Genomic DNA, 25,140 nt, shown 5'->3' on the forward strand with positions numbered 1-25,140 from the left:
TTTTTGCCTGTTCTTTTGTTTTGTTTTGTTTAAAAGCTAAAAACCAAAGAATCCTTCTGATTCATGTTCTTTCTCATGAGGCTGTTATTGCAAAAGCTGGGCACGTAAGTTGTGTCATCATAACCTCCTCTTATTTCTTTCCTTGCTTTGTGAACAATTTGCTTATGAAGTGTGGGCTGGATGTGCTCAAGAACATTCTTACTCTTTGACAGTAATTGCAATTTTCTCATTCCCAGAGATGCTGTGTGCAAAGTGAATGATTCCTGTTTGTTGGTTTGTTCACAATCATTTTCCCTTGGGCATTACAACATCACTCATATGAATCTGGGCTTTCTCCTAAGGCTGGGCATCACAGGCTTCATACTTATTTTTTCTCTATATGCTGTACAGTCTGCAGTAGGCAGTCAAGCCTACATGGAATCATAGCATTAACCAGGTTGGAAGACACCTCTGTTTCTGCCTAAGCCTGAGAGAGTTACCTACACTGCAGTTCACTGGACAAAATTTAGGCACTTCAGTTGCCCTGGCATCTCACCAAGAGCAGGAGTCTTTGGACAGCCAGGTCATAGAATCATAGAATCAACCAGGTTGGAAGAGACCTCCAAGATCATCCAGGCCAACCTAGCACCCAGCCCTAGCCAATCAACCAGACCATGGCACTAAGTGCCCCAGCCAGGCTTTGCTTCAACACCTCCAGGGACAGCACAATTCCACCACCTCCCTGGGCAGCCCATTCCAATGCCAATCACTCTCTCTGCCAACAACTTCCTCCTAACATCCAGCCTAGACCTGCCCTGCCACAACTTGAGACTGTGTCCCCTCGTTCCTTTGCTGGTTGCCTGGGAGAAGAGCCCAACCCCACCTGGCTACAACCTCCCTTCAGGTAGTTGTAGACAGCAATGAGGTCTGTCCTGAGCCTCCTCTTATCCAGGCTGCACACCCCCAGCTCCCTCAGCCTCTCCTCACAGGGCTGTGCTCCAGGCCCCCAGCTTCATTGCCCTTCTCTGGACATGTTCCAGTATCTCAGTGTCTCTCTGGAACATGATTAGAGGACTGGAGCAGCTCTCCTATGAGGGCAGGCTGAGAGAGTTGGTGTTGTTCAGCCTGAAGAAGGGAAGGCTCCCAGGAGGCTTTCCAGTACTTAAGGGGTCTTACAGACTGGGACTCTTAATCAGGGAGTGCAGTGCTAGGGTGAGTGATAGTGTTTGCAAACTGGATCAGGGTAGATTTAGATTAGGTATTAGATTAGGTAGTAGATTACACTTGAACAGGTTACCCAGAGAGGTCATGAATGCTCCATCCCTGGAAGTATTCAAGGCCAAGTTGGATGCAACCTGATCTTGTAGGAGATGTCCCTGCCCATGGGCATGGGGTTGGAAGTAGATGATTTTAAAGTTGCTTCCAACCCAAACCATTCTATGATTCATGGAGTTCTGATTCAGTTGCCAGCCAGCAGCATATTTTCTTTAGTAAAACCCTGTCCTTGCAGGGAAGTAATCTATTCTCTAACTCAGTTTTAAAGTTTCTTGTTCACTTTAAATATTTCATTGCATTAATTATTCAGTGCAACAAAACAAACATTCATCAAGTGAAACTAAGCATGTCACCCCTGAATCTGTACATCTGTTGCTCTCCTGATGCTTTCCTGCATAATTCATTTTAATACAGTTAATGTCTGCATCCCATTAAAATTCCTTACACATATTTTTGTGTGCAGTTTGCATTAGAAATGAGAAAATGTGGGAAAGGGGTAAAGGGCAAGGGGGTTCATTAACACAACTGTTTCCTTTCTTTATCATTAGTGTTCTATGTATTGAATGCATACCTGTGGTCTGCCTTTATCCACCTATTTCAGCATGCACTGGCATCTCTTTCTCTGAGTCTGAGTCTTATCTTTAGTGCCATTAGAAATTCCCTGCAGGTTTTTTTCTCTTGCTTTTGATGTCTTTGCTCCTCTTGAACTGCATATGTCCTCTTCTCTTCATCTCCTATTCATCATTCGTATACACAATTTCTTCTGTGTATCAATCCCTTTATCAGCCAAGAGAATATCCATCATTTGCTTAGATACTCTAAAGAGTTTTTGTGGGCTTGCTGCAGTGGTGGAAGGATTTTGATTTTCACATTTTATTCAGTGGATGGTTTCTTTTCCTCTGACAGTACTGTCATAGAATCGTAGAGTCAGTCAGAGTTGGAAGGGACCACTAGGATCATAGAATCATAGAATCAACCAGGTTGGAAGAGACCTCCAAGATCATCCAGTCCAACCTAGCACCCAGCCCTAACCAATCAACTAGACCATGGCACTAAGTGCCTCATCCAGTCTTTTCTTGAAGACCCCCAGGGATGGTGCCTCCACCACCTCCCTGGGCAGCCCATTCCAATGCCAATCACTCTCTCTGTGAAGAACTTCTTCCTAATATCCAGCCTATACCTACCCTGGCACAACTTGAGACTGTGTCCCCTTGTTCTATTGCTGGTTGCCTGGGAGAAGAGCCCAACCCCACCTGGCTACAGCCTCCCTTCAGGTAGTTGTAGACAGCAGTGAGGTCACCCCTGAGCCTCCTCTGAACTATGGGAAGTGAGCTCAGCCTTGGGAATTTGTGAGTCTGGAGGCAGCTGAGCTGGTGTGCACTGGAATTCCTCACCTCACACTTCAGGGAGAGTTTGGCCTCTTCAGTAGCAAGCAGGTGTAGTTTTTAAGTGCCGACTCTCATGGGATTAATTCATCTGTGTTTAACACTGAGAGAAAAAGATATTCACCCTCACTTCCATCATTATAGAGCTTCATTTGGTGTATTATCTAGTTAAGTCTTTTAATATAACAAACAGCACATGTTACAACAAGAGAAAAGGTGGGGATTTGGAGCAGCCTTTGAGGACAGTGGACTGTAGCAATTTATCTTCGCAAGGTCTTAGTAGTGGGACTGACTGATGTGGAGTTTCTTGTGTGTGCTTTTCCTTTGCAGTGAAATGTGCAGCAAGGTTCTGTATGGAGGCTGAGAACCATGCCACTTGTTTCAAGTCATTTCAGCTCCTGGAAGCATGTGAAATAGAAAAGAGCAGAGTTAGGCTCACAGGTTGATTTTGCCCAAATAGTGCTAGGTAAAATGAGGTGCCATCCAGTGAGGTTAGTGAGTGAGAATTCTGCAGTATATGTTAAGATAACAACAAGGCAAATAATGTTTGTGGATTGGATGGAAATCATTGTCTGGGACAGACTGGGCATCAGCCTGTTCAGGTGGTTTCTGTTTTGCTGCAACAAACACTAACTTCTGTCTGGCTGCCATGTTCTCTTTTGCTGTTCCTTTGCAGCTTGCATGACACTGAATAAGTTAAATTGGGATGAAAGCTACCAAAACTCTTTCTTCTTATTTTTGTAAGCTAGAAAAAGGCAACAAAAATGTTTTTTTTTCTTGGAACTACTAATTGAGGTGTTGCAAAACACCTGATTTAGCTGAGGTCTTGCAGAACCCTGATTAGCTTGCCATGGGAAATGTGGTCAAGGCCCTCATGGATCAGTGTGATTGAAGGCAAAGCCACATGGACTCTAAATGAGTCAATGTGAATTGTGCCAGAGACCTTTATTGATCATTTTGGCTCTCAATATATCCCCTCAGGGCCACAAGGTACACACCTACACATTAGCATAATTAGTCAAGGACAGCCCACTCCATCAGCATAAACCACACCTTGTTTTCCTCATTAACGAGGTGTCTGTTATCTATCCCTTCTGAGATAAGGTAGCCAGCAGCTGGTGGGAACCAAGGTCAGCATCCACCTGTTATTATCCTTCTTCACTTTGCATTCCCACATTGAGTAGTTTATGAACCCAAGCAGGTTTGTGCTTTTTACCCCCATACTGCTCATACTTCCATTTGTTCTGTTGCAGCACCTTTGTTTAATTTCATCCTAAATTATCTAATACTTTAATCTCTTGATGTCAGAGACTGGATTTGTCTATGGTTTGGAAAGCTACCAGAAAAATGAGGCTGGCAACCATCAAGTGCTACTGCAGTGCAAGAAATGGTTGATTAGGCTACCGTCAGGTCAGTGGCTTACTCTTGATCAAGAGAGAATTTCATGTCCCCTTGTGTTAAACTTCAATGATGTGTAGCTTAGTTTAGCCAATAAATTACATTTTTCTGTTCATACCTCATGCAAATAATACATAATGCTGCAATTAGTGAGCAAAGAGCTCGACTCTGTTAACCCCTCCTCTTGTACCAACAATAAACAGTTGGAAATTCTCCCTTAGTATCCTGGAGAGTGTTTTAGTCCTGCAGAGGGTGCTAAACCTTTCTGCTTTATCCATGTTTTGCAAGCATTTTCTTTTTGCCTCTTCTTTTTTTTTTCAGCCACATGTATGTGATGTAAAGCATTATATTATGCTTCCACCAATTCTAAAGCTTTATTACATTAGTGTGTTGTGAATGTGTACATTGATTTGGATAATATAATAATTCAAGATAAAAGAGGAGAAAGCCTCAGAGATAAAATCCATCAGTGCCTCATCTCCAAGTGGCTGACTTCGAGTAAGAGCCAGGAGAGGCTAACACTGTGCAGCATTTGCCTGTATTGTGAGATGATAGATAATGAAGAAGACACATTCATATAAGACTTAGCCAAATTTCCCTACCAATTGCATATTTGTTATAACTGTATTCTCATGAAGAGGTATCAGAGGTTTGTAGCAGAAGATACAATGAATCATGTAGGCCTTCTGTCTCCTGCACTTGTTCATTGACCTCATGTAAATGTAATCATTCATCTTCAATTTTTTTATACTAATGAATCAAAGGCAGACTTGATATTGTCAGACAAGCACTGGGATACACTCCAGGAAACAGTATCACAGTATCCCAGTATCACCAAGGTTGGAAGAGACCTCATAGATCATCAAGTCCAACCCTTTACCACAGAGCTCAAGGCCAGACCATGGCACCAAGTGCCACGTCCAATCCTGCCTTGAACAGCTCCAGGGACGGCGACTCCACCACCTCCCCGGGCAGCCCATTCCAGTGTCCAATGACTCTCTCAGGGAAGAACTTTCTCCTCACCTCCAGCCTAAATCTCCCCTGGCACAGCCTGAGGCTGTGTCCTCTTGTTCTGGTGCTGGCCACCTGAGAGAAGAGAGCAACCTCCCCCTGGCCACAACCACCCCTCAGGTAGTTGCAGACAGCAATAAGGTCTGCCCTGAGCCTCCTCTTCTCCAGGCTAACCAATCCCAGCTCCCTCAGCCTCTCCTCGTAGGGCTGTGCTCAAGGCCTCTCCCCAGCCTCGTCGCCCTTCTCTGGACACACTCAAGCATCTCAATGTCCCTCCTAAACTGGGGGGCCCAGAACTGAACACAGCACTCAAGGTGTGGTCTAACCAGTGCAGAGTACAGGGGCAGAATGACCTCCCTGCTCCTGCTGGCCACACCATTCCTGATGCAGGCCAGGATGCCACTGGCTCTCTTGGCCACCTGGGCACACTGCTGGCTCATGTTCAGGCAGGTATCAATCAGCACCCCCAGATCCCTCTCTGTCTGGCTGCTCTCCAGCCACTCCGACCCTAGCCTGTATCTCTGCATGGGGTTGCTGTGGCCAAAGTGCAGCACTCTGCACTTGGAGCTATTGAATGCCATCCCCTTGGACTCTGCCCATCTGTGCAGGCAGTCAAGGTCCTGCTGCAGAGCCCTTCTGCCCTCCAACTCAGCCACATCTGCCCCCAGCTTGGTGTCATCTGCAAACTTGCTGATGACTGACTCCATGCCCTCATCCAGATCATCTATGAAGATGTTAAAGAGGATGGGGCCCAGCACTGATCCCTGAGGGACACCACTAGTGACCTTCCTTCCAGTGGTGAGGTGACAAAATGAAAGAAAATAAAAGTGGATTTTGCAATTTAAAACATGTTGTGCTGAGGGAAGAATGCACAGCCAGCTATAATGTGATGTGATCTGGTTTTGTATGTGCTAGGGAGAATTTTACAGAGATGGAAAGGATACTTAAAGGAACAGGAAGTCTATTCTATATAATGGTGTTTGCTTTATCTGTCATGAGCTAGAAGAAAGGTTTAAATACTTGCTTTTGCCCCATATCTTTTAAAAGTGTGTCAAGTTATGCAAAGTTAATAATCTGCATTAATTTTGCTATCCAGGTGATGGTTGCTAATAACTGTGAAAACAGAGCTTTGTCTTGGCCAGTCTTGAATGTCAACATGGGTGTTAGAAGGGACAGAGCACTTTTTTAACCTAGTCATCTAGGTGATTGGTGATATAGAGCTGTCTGAAAATACAGCCATTGGGAGAGTTCAGAGGGTAATGGTCAAACAACTTTTCTTGTGCCTGAGGATACAAAGTTGTTCACACAACGCAGGGATGAGATTGTTTTTTCTCTTCACACTATGTCAGGAGGTTAAGAATTCCAGCTTCCGACAGCAGTATTCAAGGTAATGCTTCCCAAATAACAACCATTTTAACTTCCTTCAGTTCCCAATTTCCTCAGTAGAGATTGGGGCATAGATTCAGCAAGATCATAGGTAAGAATGTTTGATACCTTTGGTACTCAGCATCCAGATAAGTTGAACAAGGGGACACAGTCTCAAGTTGTGCCAGGGCAGGTCTAGGCTGGATGTTAGGAGGAAGTTGTTGGCAGAGAGAGTGATTGGCATTGGAATGGGCTGCCCAGGGAGGTGGTGGTCACCATCCCTGGAGGTGTTGAAGCAAAGCCTGGCTGGGGCACTTAGTGCCATGGTCTGGTTGATTGGTTAGGGCTGGGTGCTAGGTTGGACTGGATGATCTTGGAGCTCTCTTCCAACCTGGCTGATTCTATGATTCTATGACCTGTCTGTCCAAAGACTCCCACTCTTGGTGAGATGCCAGAGGAATCAATGGCCCTAAAATTTGTCCACTGAATTGCAGTGTAGGTAACTCTCTTGGGCTTAGACAGAAACAAGAACCTGGATCTCTAGGTTTATAAACCTGGGCCTTCATTTTAGAATAGAATGGATTAGAATGAAATGAAATGGAATAGAATAGAGTAGAATAGACTAGAATAGAATCAACCAGGTTGGAAGAGACCTCCAAGCTCATCCAGTCCACCCTAGCACCCAGCCCTGTCTAATCAACCAGACCATGGCACTAAGTGCTTCATCCAGGCTTTTCTTGAACACCTCCAGGGATGGCAACTCCACCACCTCCCTGGGCAGCCCATTCCAATGCCAATCACTCTCTTTTTGTTGTCTGTTTTGAGACCACAAAATGTGTTTGCAATCCTCCTAATCTCAACTGAGTAGCCCAGAAAACAGAATACATATCTTGGGATTAGTGAGAACTGATTTTAGTGTAAGTGGTTAGGTCTTATGCTTTTTGGAGCATTTCTGTTTAAAATGAAATTTTTTTAGGTGTTTTTATTCACTGCAGATAGTTTTTGTTCTGAATTATATTTTCAAGCTGATTTTTCATCATCTCTATGTAAATAAATTGTGCTGCCAAAGTCAGGAATTGAACCCCCAAGATTTGCCTAGCAGTCATGACCAGATGTATCCTCAGGTGAATTGACTGAATCATTAAGATTAATGACTCTGAGCTCTCTCTGCAGGATGGGAAAGGTCCAGGGGAGGGTAAGGAAGCTGGTGAAGGGCTTGGAGAATAAATCTTATGAGGAGCAGCTGAAGGAGCTGGGGATGGTTTGTGTGAAACAGAAGAGGCTGAGGGGAGACCTCATTGCTGGCTACAGCTACCTGAAGGCAAGTTTTGGAGAGGCTGCTGCTGGGCTCTGCTCACAGGTAACTGGAGACAGAACAAGGGGGAATGGCCTCAAGATGAGGCTGGGGAGGTTTAGATTGGACATTAGGAAAAGTTTTTCACAGAGAGAGTGGTCAGGGAGTGGAATGAGCTGCCCAGGGAGGTGGTAGAGTCGCCCACCCTGGATATGTTTAAGGGTCGTTTAGGGCTATGGTTTCAGGTGAATCTTGTAGAGTAGGGTTCTAGGTTGGACTTGGTGATCCTGAAGGGCTTTGCCAGCCTGCATGGTGCTGTGATTCTCAGGTATTTCACTATGCCAATGACTGACAAGGGATTTGAAACTCAAAATGTTTCCTGCAATACTTCCTGCCACTCTGAAGTGTGACACAAGGCAGTAGCCGCTGCCGTCCGCTGCTGTGTGCCAAGTGCTGGTTGCTGCACTAGGAACGTGGATGGGATAGAATTACAGCACAGACCTTACACTCAGCTGAACATGCTCTGGAAAGCACTTGTGTTTTTAAATGCAACTGTTAGTGTTGTTTGACTGCTAAGTTCTCTGTATTTCAGCGGTTTGGCAGTGAGCTGTGGTTGTGCTTAGGATTTAGTGGACTGCTGAAGCAGTTTCAAACTGGTGCCCTGTGGTGAAATGGACTGGGCAACAGAATAGAATCATAGAATCAACCAGGTTGGAAGAGACCTCCAAGCTCATCCAGCCCAACCTAGCACCTAGCCCTGTCCAATCAACCAGACCATGGCACTAAGTCTTTTCTTGAACACTCATGCAGAGAATGGCCCTGCAGTGGATGGCAGCTGACATACTGCACCAGGAACAGAAAAGGTGGAGATTTGTTCTTCTGGATGAAGAAGTTTGCTTTAAAAAAAAAACAACTACCCAAAATGACAAACAGAAAAACAAAAACAAAACACCACCAAATCAAAAAGTTATTGGATTAAAAATATAAGGGACTAGTGAAATCATAAAATTAAGAAAGAACAGAACTGAGCAGAAATACACTGCACTGGAATATCTTTATTTGATTATCTTTTAGAGCCAATGGCATCCTGGCCTGGATCAGCAACACTGTGGCCAGCGGGACAAGGGACATTATTCTGCCCCTGTACTCAGCACTGGTCAGGCCACAGCCCACCTGGCTACAACCTCCCTTCAGGTAGCTGCAGACAGCAATGAGGTCTCCCCTGAGCCTCCTCTTCTGCAGGCTGCACACGCCCAGCTCCCTCAGCCTCTCCTCGTAGGGCTGTGCTCAAGGCCTCTCCCCAGCCTCGTCGCCCTTCTCTGGACACGCTCAAGCATCTCAATGTCCCTCCTAAACTGGGGGGCCCAGAACTGAACACAGCACTCAAGGTGTGGTCTAACCAGTGCAGAGTCCAGGGGCAGAATGACCTCCCTGCTCCTGCTGGCCACACCATTCCTGATGCAGGCCAGGATGCCACTGGCTCTCTTGGCCACCTGGGCACACTGCTGGCTAAAACATCAATAAGTAAGAACAAGTCTGTCTGGTGTGTAATTTGGGGAGGAATAAATGATGCTGTGCTATTCTTTCAGCCAAATAGCTACTCTCATTCTTTGCAATGCCCGAAGTGTTGACCTGATTATTTTACCATGGAGGATCAAATTTAGGAGAGAGGCTCTTCTCCTTCCATTGGCAACCAGCAATAGAACAAAGGGATACAGTCTCAAGCTGTGCCAGGGCAGGTCTAGGCTGGATGTTCTGAGGAAGTTGTTGTCAGAGAGAGTGATTGGCATTGGAATGGGTTGCCCAGGGAGGTGGTGGAGTCCCCATCTCTGGAGGTGTTGGAGCAAAGCCTGGCTGGGGCACTTAGTGCCATGGTCTGGTTAATTGGCTAGGGCTGGGTGCTAGGTTGGACTGGATGATCTTGGAGGTCTCTTCCAGCCTGGTTGATTCTATGATGATATTCTATGATGAAAGCATTAATAAAAGCATGGTCAGAGGAGCTGCTAGGGATTTCTTCCTTGTTTTGTTCTTAGTCTCCCACTTTTCTCACATAAACTTTAGCTTTCATTAGGCTCTTCTTTTTTTTTCTTTAATTTAAATTGGTTTTCTCTCATCTTGCCAACAAATCAATCAGAGGAGTCATTCCTATGAATACAGAACATCCATGGAGGCCAGCATAGATTTCTCCTCAGCTGCTTCTTATTATAAAGTTCCCTGGTGTGAGGTAGCCACTAAATAGGAACTTGTAGACATTCCACCTCACATGCATTTTACCATTCTGACAAATGCAGCTGGGGATTTTCCTTTTTAATTAAGAATTGAGGTGTTCTTTCCTGAAAAAGGCTGAAAGTGTGTTACTCCTGATGGTTTTTTATTTCCAGTAGCATAAACTTACACAGGTACTAGGAGTTGTCGCTCACCCCTGTCAAGGGAGGCTGACTGCCTTGCAATGGTCACTTGTTTCCTGCTGTGCTAATTAGTGTTATTAGTAATGCCTGGAAAACAGGTATCAGTCAGCTACCAAGAAATCACTTGCTGGACAGTTTGATTGATGAAAATACTGAAAACTGGCCCAATTATTTTCATAGGATGCTTAGCTTTCCCAGGAAAGAAAACCAACAAACTTACAGAAACAAAACTAAGCCACTTAGACACCTGCCATGTTTTCCTATTAACTGCTTGCTCTCTCTTGTCATAGAATCATTGAATTAGCCAGGTTGGAAGAGACCTCCAAGCTCATTCAGTCAAACCTAGCACCCAGCCCTAACCAATCAACCAGACCATGGCACTATTGCCCCAGTCAGGCTTTGCTTCAACACCTTCAGGGAGGGCGACTCCACCACCTCCCTGGGCAGCCCATTCCAATGCCAATCACTCTCTCTGGCAACAACTTCCTCCTAACATCCAGCCTAGACCTCCCCTGGCACAGCTTGAGATTGTGTCCCCTCGTTCTGTTGCTGCTTGCCTGGCAGCAGAGCCCAACCCCACCTGGCTACAGCCTCCCTTCAGGTAGCTGCAGGCAGCAATGAGCTCTGCCCTGAGCCTCCTCTTCTGAAGGCTGCACACCCCCAGCTCCCTCAGCCTCTCCTTACAGGGCTGTGCTCCAGGCCCCTCCCCAGCCTTACTGCCCTTCTCTGGGCACCTTCCAGTAGCACATGGCAAAAAATTGCTTTCTGAGAGCTGGGTTCCTTCAAAACCTCAGACCACAAAAGCAGGAACTCTGGGAGTGTGCGTAAGTGGATGAAAAATGGTGGGCTGTGATTTCTAGCATTTATTATTTTTAAAAGAAAATGAATGTCTAAAGGTAAAGCAGAAGGTGGCCAAATTTTTAGATGAGAACTGCCATGTTGAGATAGATGCTCTGTGTGGTGTTAAGTAATGATTCCAGTCACATAGCATAGGCTGTGTGTTTATGGAATCTCCCAGGCAAGCATGCCAATTGAGTTAAACCCATTAACAATGAGGCTTGCAAGGATCCCTGCAGTCTCCCATCACTCAATATCAGACATCAAGATGGAATATAGACATCAGCATAGAAGATTACAGTCTGTAGAGCCAACAGAGGGAACAGAGATAGGCAAGTCACAGTCAAGCACAGAATTTTTCTGCTCAGGATAATTGCCTATTTACTCTGCATTCCAGCTCCATTCCATGGGCTTAGATCTCCTGCACATCTAGTTAAAACTTGCAGAATTAATATCAGATTTCCTGTCACCTCACTCATTACTTCTGTCAGGGGAATTCAAGGAGGAAAGTAAAAACCCATGGGTTTTAGAGGCTGTTTCTACAGGAGTTCTCTTTATTCTCTTTTGTTTAAATGGAAAGCTGTCTGTTAGCATGTCAGGTTATTTCCCTAGGCTGCACTGGAAAGGACATCTGAATAAACTGAGATTTTACAAGATGGATATTGTTGTTTGAAGATCAGGCTTGTGTTACCCTTTCTGCCTATAGCCACATCTTCAAAGAAAAAAAAAACCCAACAAAACCAACCAAACAGAAATTAAAAACAATGTCATGGCAAAAAAAAAAATCACAGAACCACGGAGTGTCAGGGGCTGGAAGGGACCTCCAGAGCTCATCCAGTCCAATCCCCCTGCCCGAGCAGGATCACCCAGAGCAGATCACACAGGAACACACCTAGGTGGTTTTGGAATATCTCCAGAGAGGGAAACTCCACAGCCCCCCTGGGCAGCCTGTGCCAGGGCTCTGTCACCCTCACAGGGAAAAAATTCCTCCTCATGTTTATATGAAACTTCCTCTGCCTCCACTTCCACCCAGTGCCCTTTGTCCTGCTGCTGAGCATCACCCAGAGCCTGGCTCCAGCCTCCTGGCACTCACCTGCACACATTGATCACCATTGCTGAGGTCACCTCTCAGTCTTCTCCCAGCAGCACAGCCCCAGCTCCCTCAGGCTCTCCTCCTAACAGAGCTGTTCCATTCCCTTCAGCATCTTTGTGGCTCTGTGCTGGACTCTCTCAAGCAGTTCTATGTCCCTCTTGAATCGGGGGAGAGGGAATAGGTTGAATTCATGTTGGATGTGTTCTCTTTAGACTTCTCTTTCAGAGGACTTGTATGCTGTGTGCCTTAGAGGCTGGGAGCAACGCTTTGAATAATGTAGCAGTACAAAACCAGGCTTAACTTGTTTAGTGGTAGTGCTAGGAAACCCCAGCAGACATTTCTGTACAATGATCATGTACAGATGGCATGTTGAAAGTCTTTACTGACAAAAACATCCCTGTCTTGTTCCTACTTGTGTAGGAGTCTGTAAAAAAAAAAAAGGGGGAGGTGAAAATCATAGAAAGAGCCAGGTTGGAAGAGACCTCCAACACTGTGGCAGAGAGCAGGAATTAATATGTGGCTGAGTCAGGAATTTATCAAAAATAGTTATTTTTTATTTTCCCAAAAACCCGCCCCCACAACTCTATATACAAAGATTAATTTAGTTTAATAATCACATTCAGTCGCTTGAGAATTAAACTACAGGGATACCATCAATAATCTGACCATATTGGAAGTCAGAAGTTGGAAAAGGCCTCAGCTATTAATTAATAGCAGTTTCTTACTAAATTAAGCTAAGCCAAATAACTCACTCAGGCTGACTCCTGAGGTCTGTGTTCCTCTTCCTTTCAGCGGCTGCAGGTGAATCGTTAAGAGGTCGTTAAGGGTCGTTAGGCACACAAAGGTGTCAATAGGAAAGCAAATCCCTGAAGGTCTCTCTGCAGTCAAGAGGAGGAGAGTGTGTGAGCTCAGGCAGACACATAGGTCCAGGCACAGGCAAACTCCAAAGCGGGAACCCCAAAGGCAGGAAGACCTCCAATAGTTATACCCTTCGCTAGACAAAGGGCAGAGTTACCACACCTTAGGCGCGAAAGCGCACGGCCAGTCCCGGCCTGGCTCCAGCGCGGGAACTCACGGGGCAGTCCCCCCCCTTCACGGGGCAGTCCTCCCCCCTTTCACAGGGCAGTCCTCCCCCCTTTCACGGGGCAGTCCTCCCCCCTTTCACGGGGCAGTCCTCCCCCCCTTCACGGGGCAGTCCTCCCCCCCTTCACGGGGCAGTCCTCCCCCCTTTCACGGGGCAGTCCTCCCCCCCTTCACGGGGCAGTCCCCCCCCTTCACGGGGCAGTCCCCCCCCCCTTCACGGGGCAGTCCTCCCCCCCTTCACGGCTGCAGGGCAGGTGAGGGGGGGGGAAACCAGGCGGCTTTTCCCCTTTCCCCCCGAAGTCCGGGCAGGAGAGGAATTTAGGGGTACAGGACTCCAGGACAAACATCATCCAGACCAACCTAGCACCCAGCCCTGGCCAATCAACCACACCATAGCACTAAGTGCCCCAGCCAGGCTTTGCTTCAACACTTCCAGAGATGACAACTCCACCACCTCCCTGGGCAGCCCATTCCAATGCCAATCACTCTCTCTGCCAACAACTTCCTCCTAACATCCAGCCTAGACCTTCCCTGCCACAACTTGAGACTGTGTCCCCTTGTTCTGTTGCTGCTTGTCTGGCAGAAGAGCCCAACCCCACCTGGCTACAGCCTTCCTTGAGGTTGTTATAGACAGCAATGAGGTCTGCCCTGAGCCTCCTCTCCTGCAGGCTGCACCCCCCCAGCTCCCTCAGCCTCTCCTCATAAGACTTCTGTTCTCTTGCCTTAACACTGAGATGCTTTTCACTGGTTTTATGCACACTCATGTATATCACTCAAGTTCTAGCTATTGTTTTCCCCATCTCTGTTCTAAAAGTATAAAGAATGTCATTTTGTCTTTTTAGTTACCACCTCTGTGATCTCTTCATTAGCTAATAAATCCTTTATAGAGTCATGGTGCCAGCCAGCCTTTGACAGTAAAAAACAATGTATTCTTATGGGGAACTCTCTTGTTTTGGCCACACTCAGCCATTTTCATGGGGCTGGGCTTTTTTTAACAGTTTACATCCACAAAATAATGATTAGCTTCCACCATAATTTTGGAGCCATCTTGTAGAGAGTGAGTGAAAAGCAGCTAAAATCCAGGGGGATTTCACCTCTCTGCTATCACTGGTCTTAGCTTTGTTGTTATAAAATAGCGTTCTGTGTAGTATTAAAAGTGAGGGAGGTTCAGGTTCTGGAAAATAGGTTTCATATCAGAATTGGAAATGGAATTAAAATTAATGAGAAAAGAAATTAGGTTAAAAGGCTGGAAAACCTATTAGGAAGTCTCAAAAGTATTATCTAGCAAATCATGTCAGGAGAAGACAGTCAAGAAATAATTAGCAGTCATTTAAAACAGAAAGGGAGCAAACAACAGAAGCCTACATTTTTATGTTTCAGAGGCTACATCCAGGATGCTAAATCCATTAATAAAGCAATTACATTGCATTATTCTGCTTTTAAAAGATGTTGAGCAGTCACAGCTTCCATTGCAGCCTCCCTGTCAGCAGCTTCGCTAGAAACCTCATGCCCCAAACATTGCTCTCTGGTCAGAGCTAGGAGGTTTTGTTGGCATGAAGATTTTCACCTCACACCCAGAGGAGGGGGCAATACTGCAAATGGCATTCAGCAGATTTGGCAGAACCATAGCATGCACACTGATCAGTGCTGAGTGTAAATGGGATGTGAGATCTGGGGCTGGGCATGGGCCTTGCCAACAGGGAATGAGCCTTATAAAAGGGAATATTGATTATCACAGTATCACACACAGTATTATCAGGGTTGGGAGAGACCTCACAGATCATCAAGTCCAACCCTTTACCACAGAGCTCAAGGCCAGACCATGGCACCAAGTGCCACGTCCAGTCCTGCCTTGAACAGCTCCAGGGACGGCGACTCCACCACCTCCCTGGGCAGCCCATTCCAGTGTCCAATGACTCTCTCAGTGAAGAACTTTCTCCTCACCTCCAGCCTAAATTTCCCCTGGCACAGCCTGAGGCTGTGTCCTCTTGTTCTGGTGCTGGCCACCTGAGAGAAGAGAGCAACCTCCTCCTGGCCACAACCTCCCCTCAGGTAGTTGCAGACAGCAATAAGGTCTGCCCTGAGCCTCCTCTTCTCCAGGCTAACCAATCCCAGCTCCCTCAGCCTCTCCTCGTAGGGCTGTGCTCAAGGCCTCTCCCCAGCCTCGTTGCCCTTCTCTGGACATGCTCAAGCATCTCAATGTCCCTCCTAAACTGGGGGGCCCAGAACTGAACACAGCACTCAAGGTGTGGTCTAACCAGTGCAGAGTACAGGGGCAGAATGACCTCCCTGCTCCTGCTGACCACACCATTCCTGATGCAGGCCAGGATGCCACTGGCTCTCTTGGCCACCTGGGCACACTGCTGGCTCTGAAGGCAACAAATGCAGGGCAGAAAATCATAGAATCATAGAATCAACCAGGTTGGAAGAGACCTCCAAGATCATCCAATCCTGAGAAGGAAGCAGTGTCAAATTGACAGCGCTTCTGAACAGCATTTGCCAAGACATTCAGAGCTGCCTTGCAAGTGGGCAGTAGTTGCCAGTCTTCGAGTTCTGTTCCCACTGCAGACAAGGTCTAAAGTCCTCCCTCTCTTTAAGTAGGCCCTGAATTCACTGTAAGAGTTCAGTGGAGGTGAAAGAGAGGGACTACATTCATGTCAATGTCAATACTGCTGGAGTTCCTTTAGGAGATCAGCTTCTGCTACTTCAGATGGACAAAACTGTGAAGACAGACAGCAGTGAATTGCTGTCATTGAATTATAGACTCAGAACCATAGAATCATAGACTCAAGCAGGTTGGAAGAGACCTCCAAGCTCATCCAGCCCAACCTAGCACCCAGCTCTGTACCATGAGTACATCCAGTGTCACCTGTGTTTGTATGTCTGTGAAGGGCCAGGAGGATGCTCAGAGGGCTGCAGCAGCTCTGCTGTGAGCACAGACTGAAAGAGTTGGAGCTGTTGAGTCTGGAGAAGAGGAGGCTCCCAGGTAACCTTCTTGTGGCCTTCCAGGATCTGAAGTGGGCTACAGAACAGCTCGGGAGAGACTTTTGAGGCTGTCAGGGAGTGCCAGAACTGGGGGGAATGGAGCAAAGCTGGAGGTGGGGAGATTCAGCCTGGATCTAAGGAGGAAGTTGTTGAGCATGAGAGTGGTGAGAGGCTGGAATGGGTTGCCCAGGGAGGTGGTTGAGGCCCCATGGCTGGAGGTGTTTCAGGCCAGGCTGGTTGAGGCTGTGGGCAGCCTGCTCTAGGGTAGGGTGTCCCTGGGCATGGCAGGGGGATTGGAAGTAGATGATCCCTGTGGTCCCTTCCAACCCTGACTGATACTATACTATGATATACTTAGTCAGTAGCAGCAGAATGTTGTCACTCCCTGCTGGCTGATTGATGGAATCATTTGCTCTGAAGAAAATTGCTGCTTCCCATCAGCTGGAGACAGCTTTTGTCAGACCAGATCCGGAGTGTTTGACTGTAATCACACTTTGAAGGGATTTGCACACAAACTTATGCTGTGTGCCAGTAAACCAAGTGGGGATCTCACTCAAATAAGGACAAAACCTTAAAGAATGGCTGGATTTCGGTGTCAGAGCCTGTTAGTATTTCTCATTGTGGCTGTTTGAGCTAGACTTCTAGCCCAGACATGAACAAATTTGGAACAGGGAAACTTAGAAGTGGAAGCTCTGAGTGGAGAGGTGAACACTGTATGGATATGCCATAGCACGGCCACAATGGATCAGTCAACATCATTTCATTGGAGCATCAGGAGCTTTATGTCTGGAATCAGAGCTTGGACCTTCCCCTTGCTGCTGCTGCTGTGCCTGCTGCTGTCTTTCCCCTGCTACTGTTTTGGCTGCTGCTGCTTTTGCTGCTTCACTGCCACTTGACCCCTTCCCCATCTTCACTAAGGTGATTATATTTCTGCAACAGTTCATTCTCCTTATACTGTTATATTTAGTTTCAACTATTAAGAAATACAATCCCATTCTTCCTGCCTATCCAACAGTCCATGTTGTACTGAATTTACAGGGGAGGCATCCACCCTAACTTGGCATATTAATTTTGGCACCCAATGTGGGGCATAATCTTGGTTTGTTTTTTTGATGTATAATCAGGATAGGGAAGTGGAGGAAAAATTAATTTGCTTGGTACATTGTGGCTGTTTGAGCTGGATTTCTAGCTCAGACATGAAAAGATTTGGAACAGAGAAACTTAGAAGTGGAAGCTCTGAGTGGAGAGGTGAACATTGGAGGGCTAGGCCATAGGATGGCAATGATGGATAAGTTAATGTCATTGCATTGGAACATCAGGAGCTTTATGTCTGGAAGCACATCTCGGACCTTCCCCTTGCTGCTTCTGCTGTGCCTGCTGCTATCTTCCCTTGCTGCTGTTGCTTTTCCTGCTTCACTGCCACTTGGCCTCTTCCTCATCTTCCTTAAGGTTATTCTGTGTTTCTGTAGCAGCTTATTCTCCTTATACTGTTCTGTTTAAACTATAAGAAATACAATTTCATTTTTCCTGACTTTCCAAAGCTCTGTGTTGTAGTGAGTTTACTCCACTGGAGGAGGGACCCACCCTAACCTGGGATGCTCATAGTTGTTTTGTTTCTGGAAAAGGGATCCATATTTACTCATCTTTCAGTTAGTCTTATCTAATTTTGTCTCCCTACAGAGATGAAATCACCCAGTCTCATCTATGGAGTTTTGAGATAAGCTTTTAAAGTGGCTTTGATAAAAGAGACATGATATTTTTGTGGAGAGGAGGCTACACTCTCTTTAGTTTCTTTCCTGTTTTGATGCAACACAATTACTCTGAGACCATTCAAAATCGTAGTGGATTCCACTTTTCAGTGGTGCCCAGTGACAGGACAAGGGGTAATGGGCACTGGAACTCAGGAGGAGAACAGGACTCTCTTCCTCTGAGCAGGAGGAGAAACATCTCTGGTGTGAGGGTATTGGAGCCCTGGAGCAGACTGTCCAGAATAGGCTGTGGAGTCTCCTTCTCTAGAGAGTTTCCAAACCCAGCTGGACATTGTGATCATCCAATGGGATGAGATTTAACAAGCCCGAGTGCAGGGTTCTACACTTTGGCCACAACAACCCCAAGTAGCACTACAGGCTGGGGACAGAGTGGCTGAGGGCAGCCAGGCAGGGAGGGACCTGGGGGTGCTGGGAGAGAGGAGCTGTTCAAGAAAAAGTTCAAGAAAAGCCTGGATGAGACCATGTGCCATGGTCTGGTTGTCTGGCTAGGGCTGGGTGCTAGGTTGGACTGGGTGAGCTTGGAGGTCTCTTCCACCCTGGTTGATTCTATGATTCTATGATTCTTATGTCTCCCAGTGAATGTAGAAAAATCAAATGAAGGAAGGACAATAACAATAGAAATATCTTTCCCTTCAGCTTTTCCTTCTGTCTTGTACTAGTAGCAAAATTATATTGCTCAGCTATAGATTATAAGTGATTGGAATTTTTGCTGCTGTTGGAATGCCTGTAAATTAGCACTGATTTAAATAAAAGGCTTCTCATTAGGCAGTCTGGGGGAAAAAAAGATCTGAATATTGCTGACCAGATTGCTTGGCTGGTTAGAAATGTGGTGGTTTGGTGGGTTGTTGTTTTTGGTGATGGTGGTGGATTGGGTTGTTTTGGTTTTTTTTGGTTTTCATTGACTCAGTCCTGTGTTCAGTTCTGGGCCCCCAGTTTAGGAGGGACATTGAGATGCTTGAGCATGTCCAGAGAAGGGCAACGAGGCTGGGGAGAGGCCTTGAGCACAGCCCTACGAGGAGAGGCTGAGGGAGCTGGGATTGGTTAGCCTGGAGAAGAGGAGGCTCAGGGGAGACCTTATTGCTGTCTACAACTACCTGAGGGGTGGTTGTGGCCAGGAGGAGGTTGCTCTCTTCTCTCAGGTGGCCAGCACCAGAACAAGAGGACACAGCCTCAGGCTGCACCAGGGGAAATTTAGGCTGGAGGTGAGGAGAAAGTTCTTCCCTGAGAGAGTCATTGGACACTGGAATGGGCTGCCCGGGGAGGTGGTGGAGTCGCCGTCCCTGGAGCTGTTCAAGGCAGGATTGGACGTGGCACTTGGTGCCATGGTCTGGCCTTGAGCTCTGTGGTAAAGGGTTGGACTTGCTGATCTGTGAGGTCTCTTCCAACCTTGGTGATACTGGGATACTGTGATTTCATGCATCCATAACCATCAGTGCTTTTAATAATGTACTATTTCTGCTCTGATATCAAGAAGGCTGTGTTAGTGCTTTGACTGCAGAAATCAGCTTCACCCAAAGCAAATCTTCTTTTTCCTGTTGTAACAGCTGTCTCTTGGTGGCCTTTCATAGACTGTGAGTATAGCTGCCAATAATGTTAGCATTATATATAAAGAGAATCATAGAATGGTTTAGGTTGGAAGGGACTTCAAAGCTCATCCAGTTTCAACCCCCTTGCCATAGGCAGGAACATCTTCCACTAGAACAGGTCGCTCAAGGCCTCATCTAACCTGGCCTTGAACAGCTCCAGGGAGGGAGCAACCACACTCTGCCTGGGCAACCTGTGCCAGTGTCTCACCACCCTGACTGGAAAGAACTCTTTGATAAAGAGCTCTGTGGTAAAGAGTTGGACTTGATGATCTGTGAGGTCTCTTCCAACCCTGATGATACTGTGATACTGTGATTTATATAGATAGATCTCTCTCTACATATGTATAAGAGGCCTGGGGGTGCTGGTAGAGAGGAGCTGAAGATAAGCCAGCAGTGTGCCCAGGTGGGCAGCAGAGCCAATGGCATCCTGGCCTGTATCAGCAACAGTGTGGCCAGCAGGACAAGGGAGGTTCTTCTGCCCCTGTGCTCAGCACTGCTCAGGCCACCCCTTGAGTGCTGTGTCCAGTTCTGGGCTCCTCCATTCAAGAGAGATGTTGAGGTGCTGGAAGGTGTTCAGAGAAGGATGACTATGCTGGTGAGGGGCTTGGAGCACAGCCCTGTGAGGAGAGGCTGAGGGAGCCAGGGCAGGTCTAGGCTGGATGTTAGGAGGAAGTTGTTGTCAGAGAGAGTGATTGGCATTGGAATGGGCTGCCCAGGGAGGTGGTGGAGGCACCGTCCCTGGATGTGTTGAAGCCAAGCCTGGCTGGGGCACTTAGTGCCATGGTCTGGTTGACTGGATAGGGCTGGGTGCTAGGTTGGCCTGGCTGAGCTTGGAGGTCTCTTCCAACCTGGTTGATTCTATGATTTGTCTTCCAAGCCATCTGAGCTGGTCTGGTAAATTTCATTGAGGGGGGTGGGGGACAGGCAGATGTTCCCACCCCACTACAATTAGCAAAGCCCAGAATTAATTCTTTGTAGTGCATAAATTCCAATCCTTTTGTCTCTGGACTGTCAGCACAAGGATGTTTTTCTTAGTGGGGATAATAACAAAGTCTCTGTGTTCAATAATATTTATGAGAATAGTAAAAATAGATTTTAGAGCAGAATTGCAGAGCTGTGGTTCTAAGAAGCAGCTTTGGGTAAAAGCTTTGCATTTGCTCTTTCCTCCTGAGACTACTAAAGAGAACACTAAAAAGTAAAATGGTGACCACAGAAGCAAGTGGGGTCACCCATTACCAAAGATTCATTTTATCTCCACTAGAGGAGAGCTAGGAAGCATCTCACACTGTTTGTACCAGGTTTTGCTTTATAAGTGGTGGTGCCTGGAATCATTTAGAAATGGCTGAGACTTTCAGATGAAGCAGATCACAGCTGTGATGCTGTTCCTTAGTAATTGAATAGTAAGAAATACAAGGTCTCCATTTTCATCCAGACTCAGTCACTTCTGAGATCATGGGAAAGGGCAAAAGCTATATGAGTTGCAATCTTCCTGAAAGCTCACACAGCAGTCTCAGAGGAGGATTTAAAGTGTGAATTTGGGTTCATAGTTAGAAATCAAGGTTTATTCAGTTGTCTACTACCTGCAGTTTGGAGTCCTGGGACCACATGCTCAGCAGATGTACATGGGTACAGGAGCATTCAAGTGGTAGCCAGTATGAAGTAAATGCACTGAAGTTAGGCTAATGCTTGTCTTAAAACATGATACAGCTCAGACCTCTCCTCTGCTTCACTGCTGCAACATCTGAACTTTCTGCTTTAGTGCTTATCAGTATGCAGCAGAAACCCCCTGTGTATTTTTTCACTGAAAATGAGTTCCTGATGCCAGACAGGCTGGTGGTTATCCTGACCTTCTTTACATGTTGGCAATTACATGGAAGGATTGCAGCTTGAAGTTTAAAGACCTAGTAAAAGACTAGCACCTGTCATCTCTGAGTAGTTGCACTGAAAAAAAGCCCAGAACACTGGGAGAGAAAGCAAAGTGAAGAAAGATTATGGCAGCTGTTGTCATCTTTCAGTCTAGTTCAAGTTATAGGCTAGAAGCCTGTGCAACAAGCCATTGAAGATATTGAAAGGGGTCTAACAGACTTCACTGGATCTTGGGATCTTGGATGGGATATTATTTACCCAGTCCCTCTTAGTTCCTTGTTGTGGTGTAAGTGTGTGCCTGTGCAAGTCACACTTACATGCTGCCTGTGCAGTGAAACTCAGTAAAAGGTTCTAAAATGCTTTCAGGAATATGTTTCTGGTTTGACTTTTCAGTTCACTTGGAGGAATCAACTCCTGCCCTATCATGTGTAGTAAAATGAACACCTGAAGCAGTAAGCCAATGGCATGAAGGCAAGATTGGACGTGGCACTTGGTGCCATGGTCTAGCCTTGAGCTCGGTGGTAGAGGGTTGGACTTGATGATCTGTGAGGTCTCTTCCAACCCTGCTGATACTGTGATACTAAAAGCAATCCTTTATCTGGTGGTTGTTTTGTTTTGTGTGTTTGTTTTTTAATCATACAAGTCAGAATCTCAGACAGCAATTAGCAGTTAGAAACTCTGTACATAACCACATGTGGTGGTTTTGGAGTTCTCCCCCCCTCTTCCCCCAGCTCACCAGCCTGCTGGAAGTTAAGGAATGAAACTCTATTTACAGCATGGCACAATTTACAAGCATATATACACATGCCATGGGCTACAATGCCACAGGCATCAGAAGAGACAGGGAGATGCTTGATGCAAGCAAATTCAATCCATTTCTTGCATGCCAAACATGTGTTTCTAGACCTTTCATCAGAAGGCTACACACTGTATTGGACTGCAATTGGTTCCATGTACTTGCATTAGAAATGACATACTAACTGGTGTAGACATTCATCATATCCTCTCAGCAACACCTGCATTGTGTCTGAGCAATCCAAGTCAGCAGAGATAGGTGAAAAGCACAGGCTCCAGCCTCACACTGGTTTATATTTGTTACACCATTCTCTAAGGTCATTCCAACCTTCCACTTTATCTCAACTCAGCACTTACTGAGCTCCTGCACTCTTGCCTGCCTGTGGCTTATGTGCCAGTGTACCATAATCAGACAATTCTATAGAACCACTACATTTAATAGTACTATTCCCAACATACACAATGTATATGCAGATATTTACGACTATATGCACTTACATACACCTTAAAAGTAATACAGAAATACAAACCCCACTCCCAAACAGCAAAACCCACCCAGGAGGGCTCCGAACTAACTCCCTTTGTTCTTCTCACCCCCTCTCTTATCTCAGAAGGCTTCCGTGCAGGGCTGGGATGGCCACACCAGGAGTTAGAAGAAGAATGCTTAGATTGAGTTATATAGGTCCAGGCAATGGATTTAGTATTACAGTATCCCAGTATCACCAAGGTTGGAAGAGACCTCACAGATCATCAAGTCCAACCCTTTACCACAGAGCTCAAGGCCAGACCATGGCACCAAGTGCCACGTCCAATCCTGCCTTGAACTGCCCCAGGGACGGCGACTCCACCACCTCCCCAGGCAGCCCATTCCAGTGTCCAATGACTCTCTCAGGGAAGAACTTTCTCCTCACCTCCAGCCTAAATTTCCCCTGGCACAGCCTGAGGCTGTGTCCTCTTGTTCTGGTGCTGGCCACCTGAGAGAAGAGAGCAACCTCCTCCTGGCCACAACCTCCCCTCAGGTAGTTGTAGACAGCAATAAGGTCTGCCCTGAGCCTCCTCTTCTCCAGGCTAACCAATCCCAGCTCCCTCAGCCTCTCCTCGTAGGGCTGTGCTCAAGGCCTCTCCCCAGCCTCGTCGCCCTTCTCTGGACATGCTCAAGCATCTCAATGTCCCGCCTAAACTGGGAGACCCAGAACTGAACACAGCACTCAAGGTGTGGTCTAACCAGTGCAGAGTACAGGGGCAGAATGACCTCCCTGCTCCTGCTGGCCACACCATTCCTGATGCAGGCCAGGATGCCACTGGCTCTCTTGGCCACCTGGGCACACTGCTGGCTGCTTAAAGTGTTACGTACGCAATGATGAGAGGTTAAACTCTACCTGACATGCTGAAAAATATTCTGTCTTCAAATATATTCATAGTGAAAGCAGTTAAAATATGCAAAGATGTTCTTCTCATTACTTTTTTAATGCATGTGGTTCTTGGAGTTGCTGGACAGGTGATGATGAATGACTGGACTGGAGGTTGTGGAGGACAAGTTGTACTCAGGAGCTCCTAGTGCAGAAAAAGTTTCAGAGCAAAGGCAGTGCAGAAGATTCGCTGAATGCAAATCATAGAATCATAGAATGGTTTAGGTTGAAAGGGACCTCAAAGCTCAGCCAGTTCCAACCCCCTGCCATAGGCAGGGACACCTCCCACTAGAACAGGTTGCTCAAGGCCTCATCCAACCTGGCCTTGAACACCTCCAGGCAGGGAGCAGCCACAACCTCCCTGGGCAACCTGTGCCAGTGTCTCACCACCCTCACTGCAAACAACCCTTTCCTGACATCCAGTTTCAGTCTCCCCGCTGCCGGTTCAAACCCATTCCCCCTTGTCCTGTCATTACAAGACCTTGTCAATAATCCCTCCCCAGCCCTCCTGTAGCTCCCTTCAGATACTGGAAGGCCACTCCAAGGTCTCCTTGAAGCTTACTCTTCCCCAGGCTGCACAGCCCCAACTCTCTCAGCCTGTCCTCACAGCAGAGCTGCTGCAGCTCTCTGAGCATTTTCATAGCCTCTTCTGTACTGGCTCCAACACTTCCATGTCCTTCTTGTTTTGGGGGCTCCAGAGCTGCACACAGGACTGCAGGTGGGGTGTGAGGAGAGCAGAGCCAAGGGGCAGAATCCCCTCCCTTGCCCTGTGCCCACACTGCTCTTGCTGCAGCCCAGCACAGGGTTGTGTCTGGGCTGCACTCACACTGCAGGCTCCTGTGGAGCTTTTCATCAGCCCAGACCCCCAGGTCCTGTTCCTCAGGGCTGCTCTCAGCCATTCCCCACCCAGCCTGGAGTTGTGCTTGGGATTGCACCCACCCAGGTGCAGGACCTTACCCTTGCCCTTGTTGAATGTCATGAGGTTGGCCTGGACACGCCTCTCCTGTCTTTCCAAGTCCCTCTGGATGGCATTCCTGCTCTCTAGCAAGTCGACTGTGCCACACAGCTTGATGTCAGCTTTCATCTTCCTTTATGAAGCACATGCTCATGAAGATATCCATTGTTCCATATATAGGGACTCAATTGTGTCTGCCTTCCGATGACTGGAATAAGGAAATTAGGTGTTCAGAACTTCAGTTGCTTTCCTGAGATGGAACATTTCTATCAGGCTGCCAGATTCAAGAAGGGCAGCCTGTTACCCCCATCCCCTGCCATCTAAAGGGTTTGTCTATTTTAAATAACAGTGCTGATTTTTGTGATGTTAACAACAATTTGACGAGGCTAGGGAGGGGCCTGGAGCACAGCCCTGTGAGGAGAGGCTGAGGGAGCTGGGGGTGTGCAGCCTGCAGCAGAGGAGGCTCAGGGCAGAGCTCATTGCTGTCGACAACTCCCTGAAGGGAGGCTGTAGCCAGGTGGGGTTGGGCTCTGCTGCCAGGCAAGCAGCAACAGAACAAGTGGACACAATGTCAAGTTGTGCCAGGGGAGGTCTAGGCTGGATGTTAGGAGGAGGTTGTTGTCCGAGAGAGTGATTGGCATTGGAAT

At 46.9% G+C, this 25,140-nt stretch overlaps 1 protein-coding gene across 11 annotated transcripts in view; it reads left to right on the top strand.

Moving 5' to 3' along the window:
• The window catches only part of RBMS3 (RNA binding motif single stranded interacting protein 3), a 599,905-nt gene that overhangs the window by 432,025 nt on the left and 142,740 nt on the right, over window positions 1-25,140 (top strand). For 5 of the 11 annotated variants that reach the window (XM_064169766.1, XM_064169760.1, XM_064169764.1 and 2 more), the window contains one exon: window positions 3,948-4,049. The exons of the other annotated variants lie outside the window; for them this stretch is intronic. In XM_064169766.1, the coding sequence (XP_064025836.1) occupies window positions 3,948-4,049 (102 nt within the window). The remainder of the gene's footprint in view (window positions 1-3,947; window positions 4,050-25,140) is intronic. 11 annotated transcript variants of the gene reach the window in all.

This window comes from Pogoniulus pusillus, chromosome 32, assembly GCF_015220805.1.
Source record: "Pogoniulus pusillus isolate bPogPus1 chromosome 32, bPogPus1.pri, whole genome shotgun sequence".
In the NCBI taxonomy this organism is placed as follows: Eukaryota; Metazoa; Chordata; class Aves; order Piciformes; family Lybiidae; genus Pogoniulus; species Pogoniulus pusillus.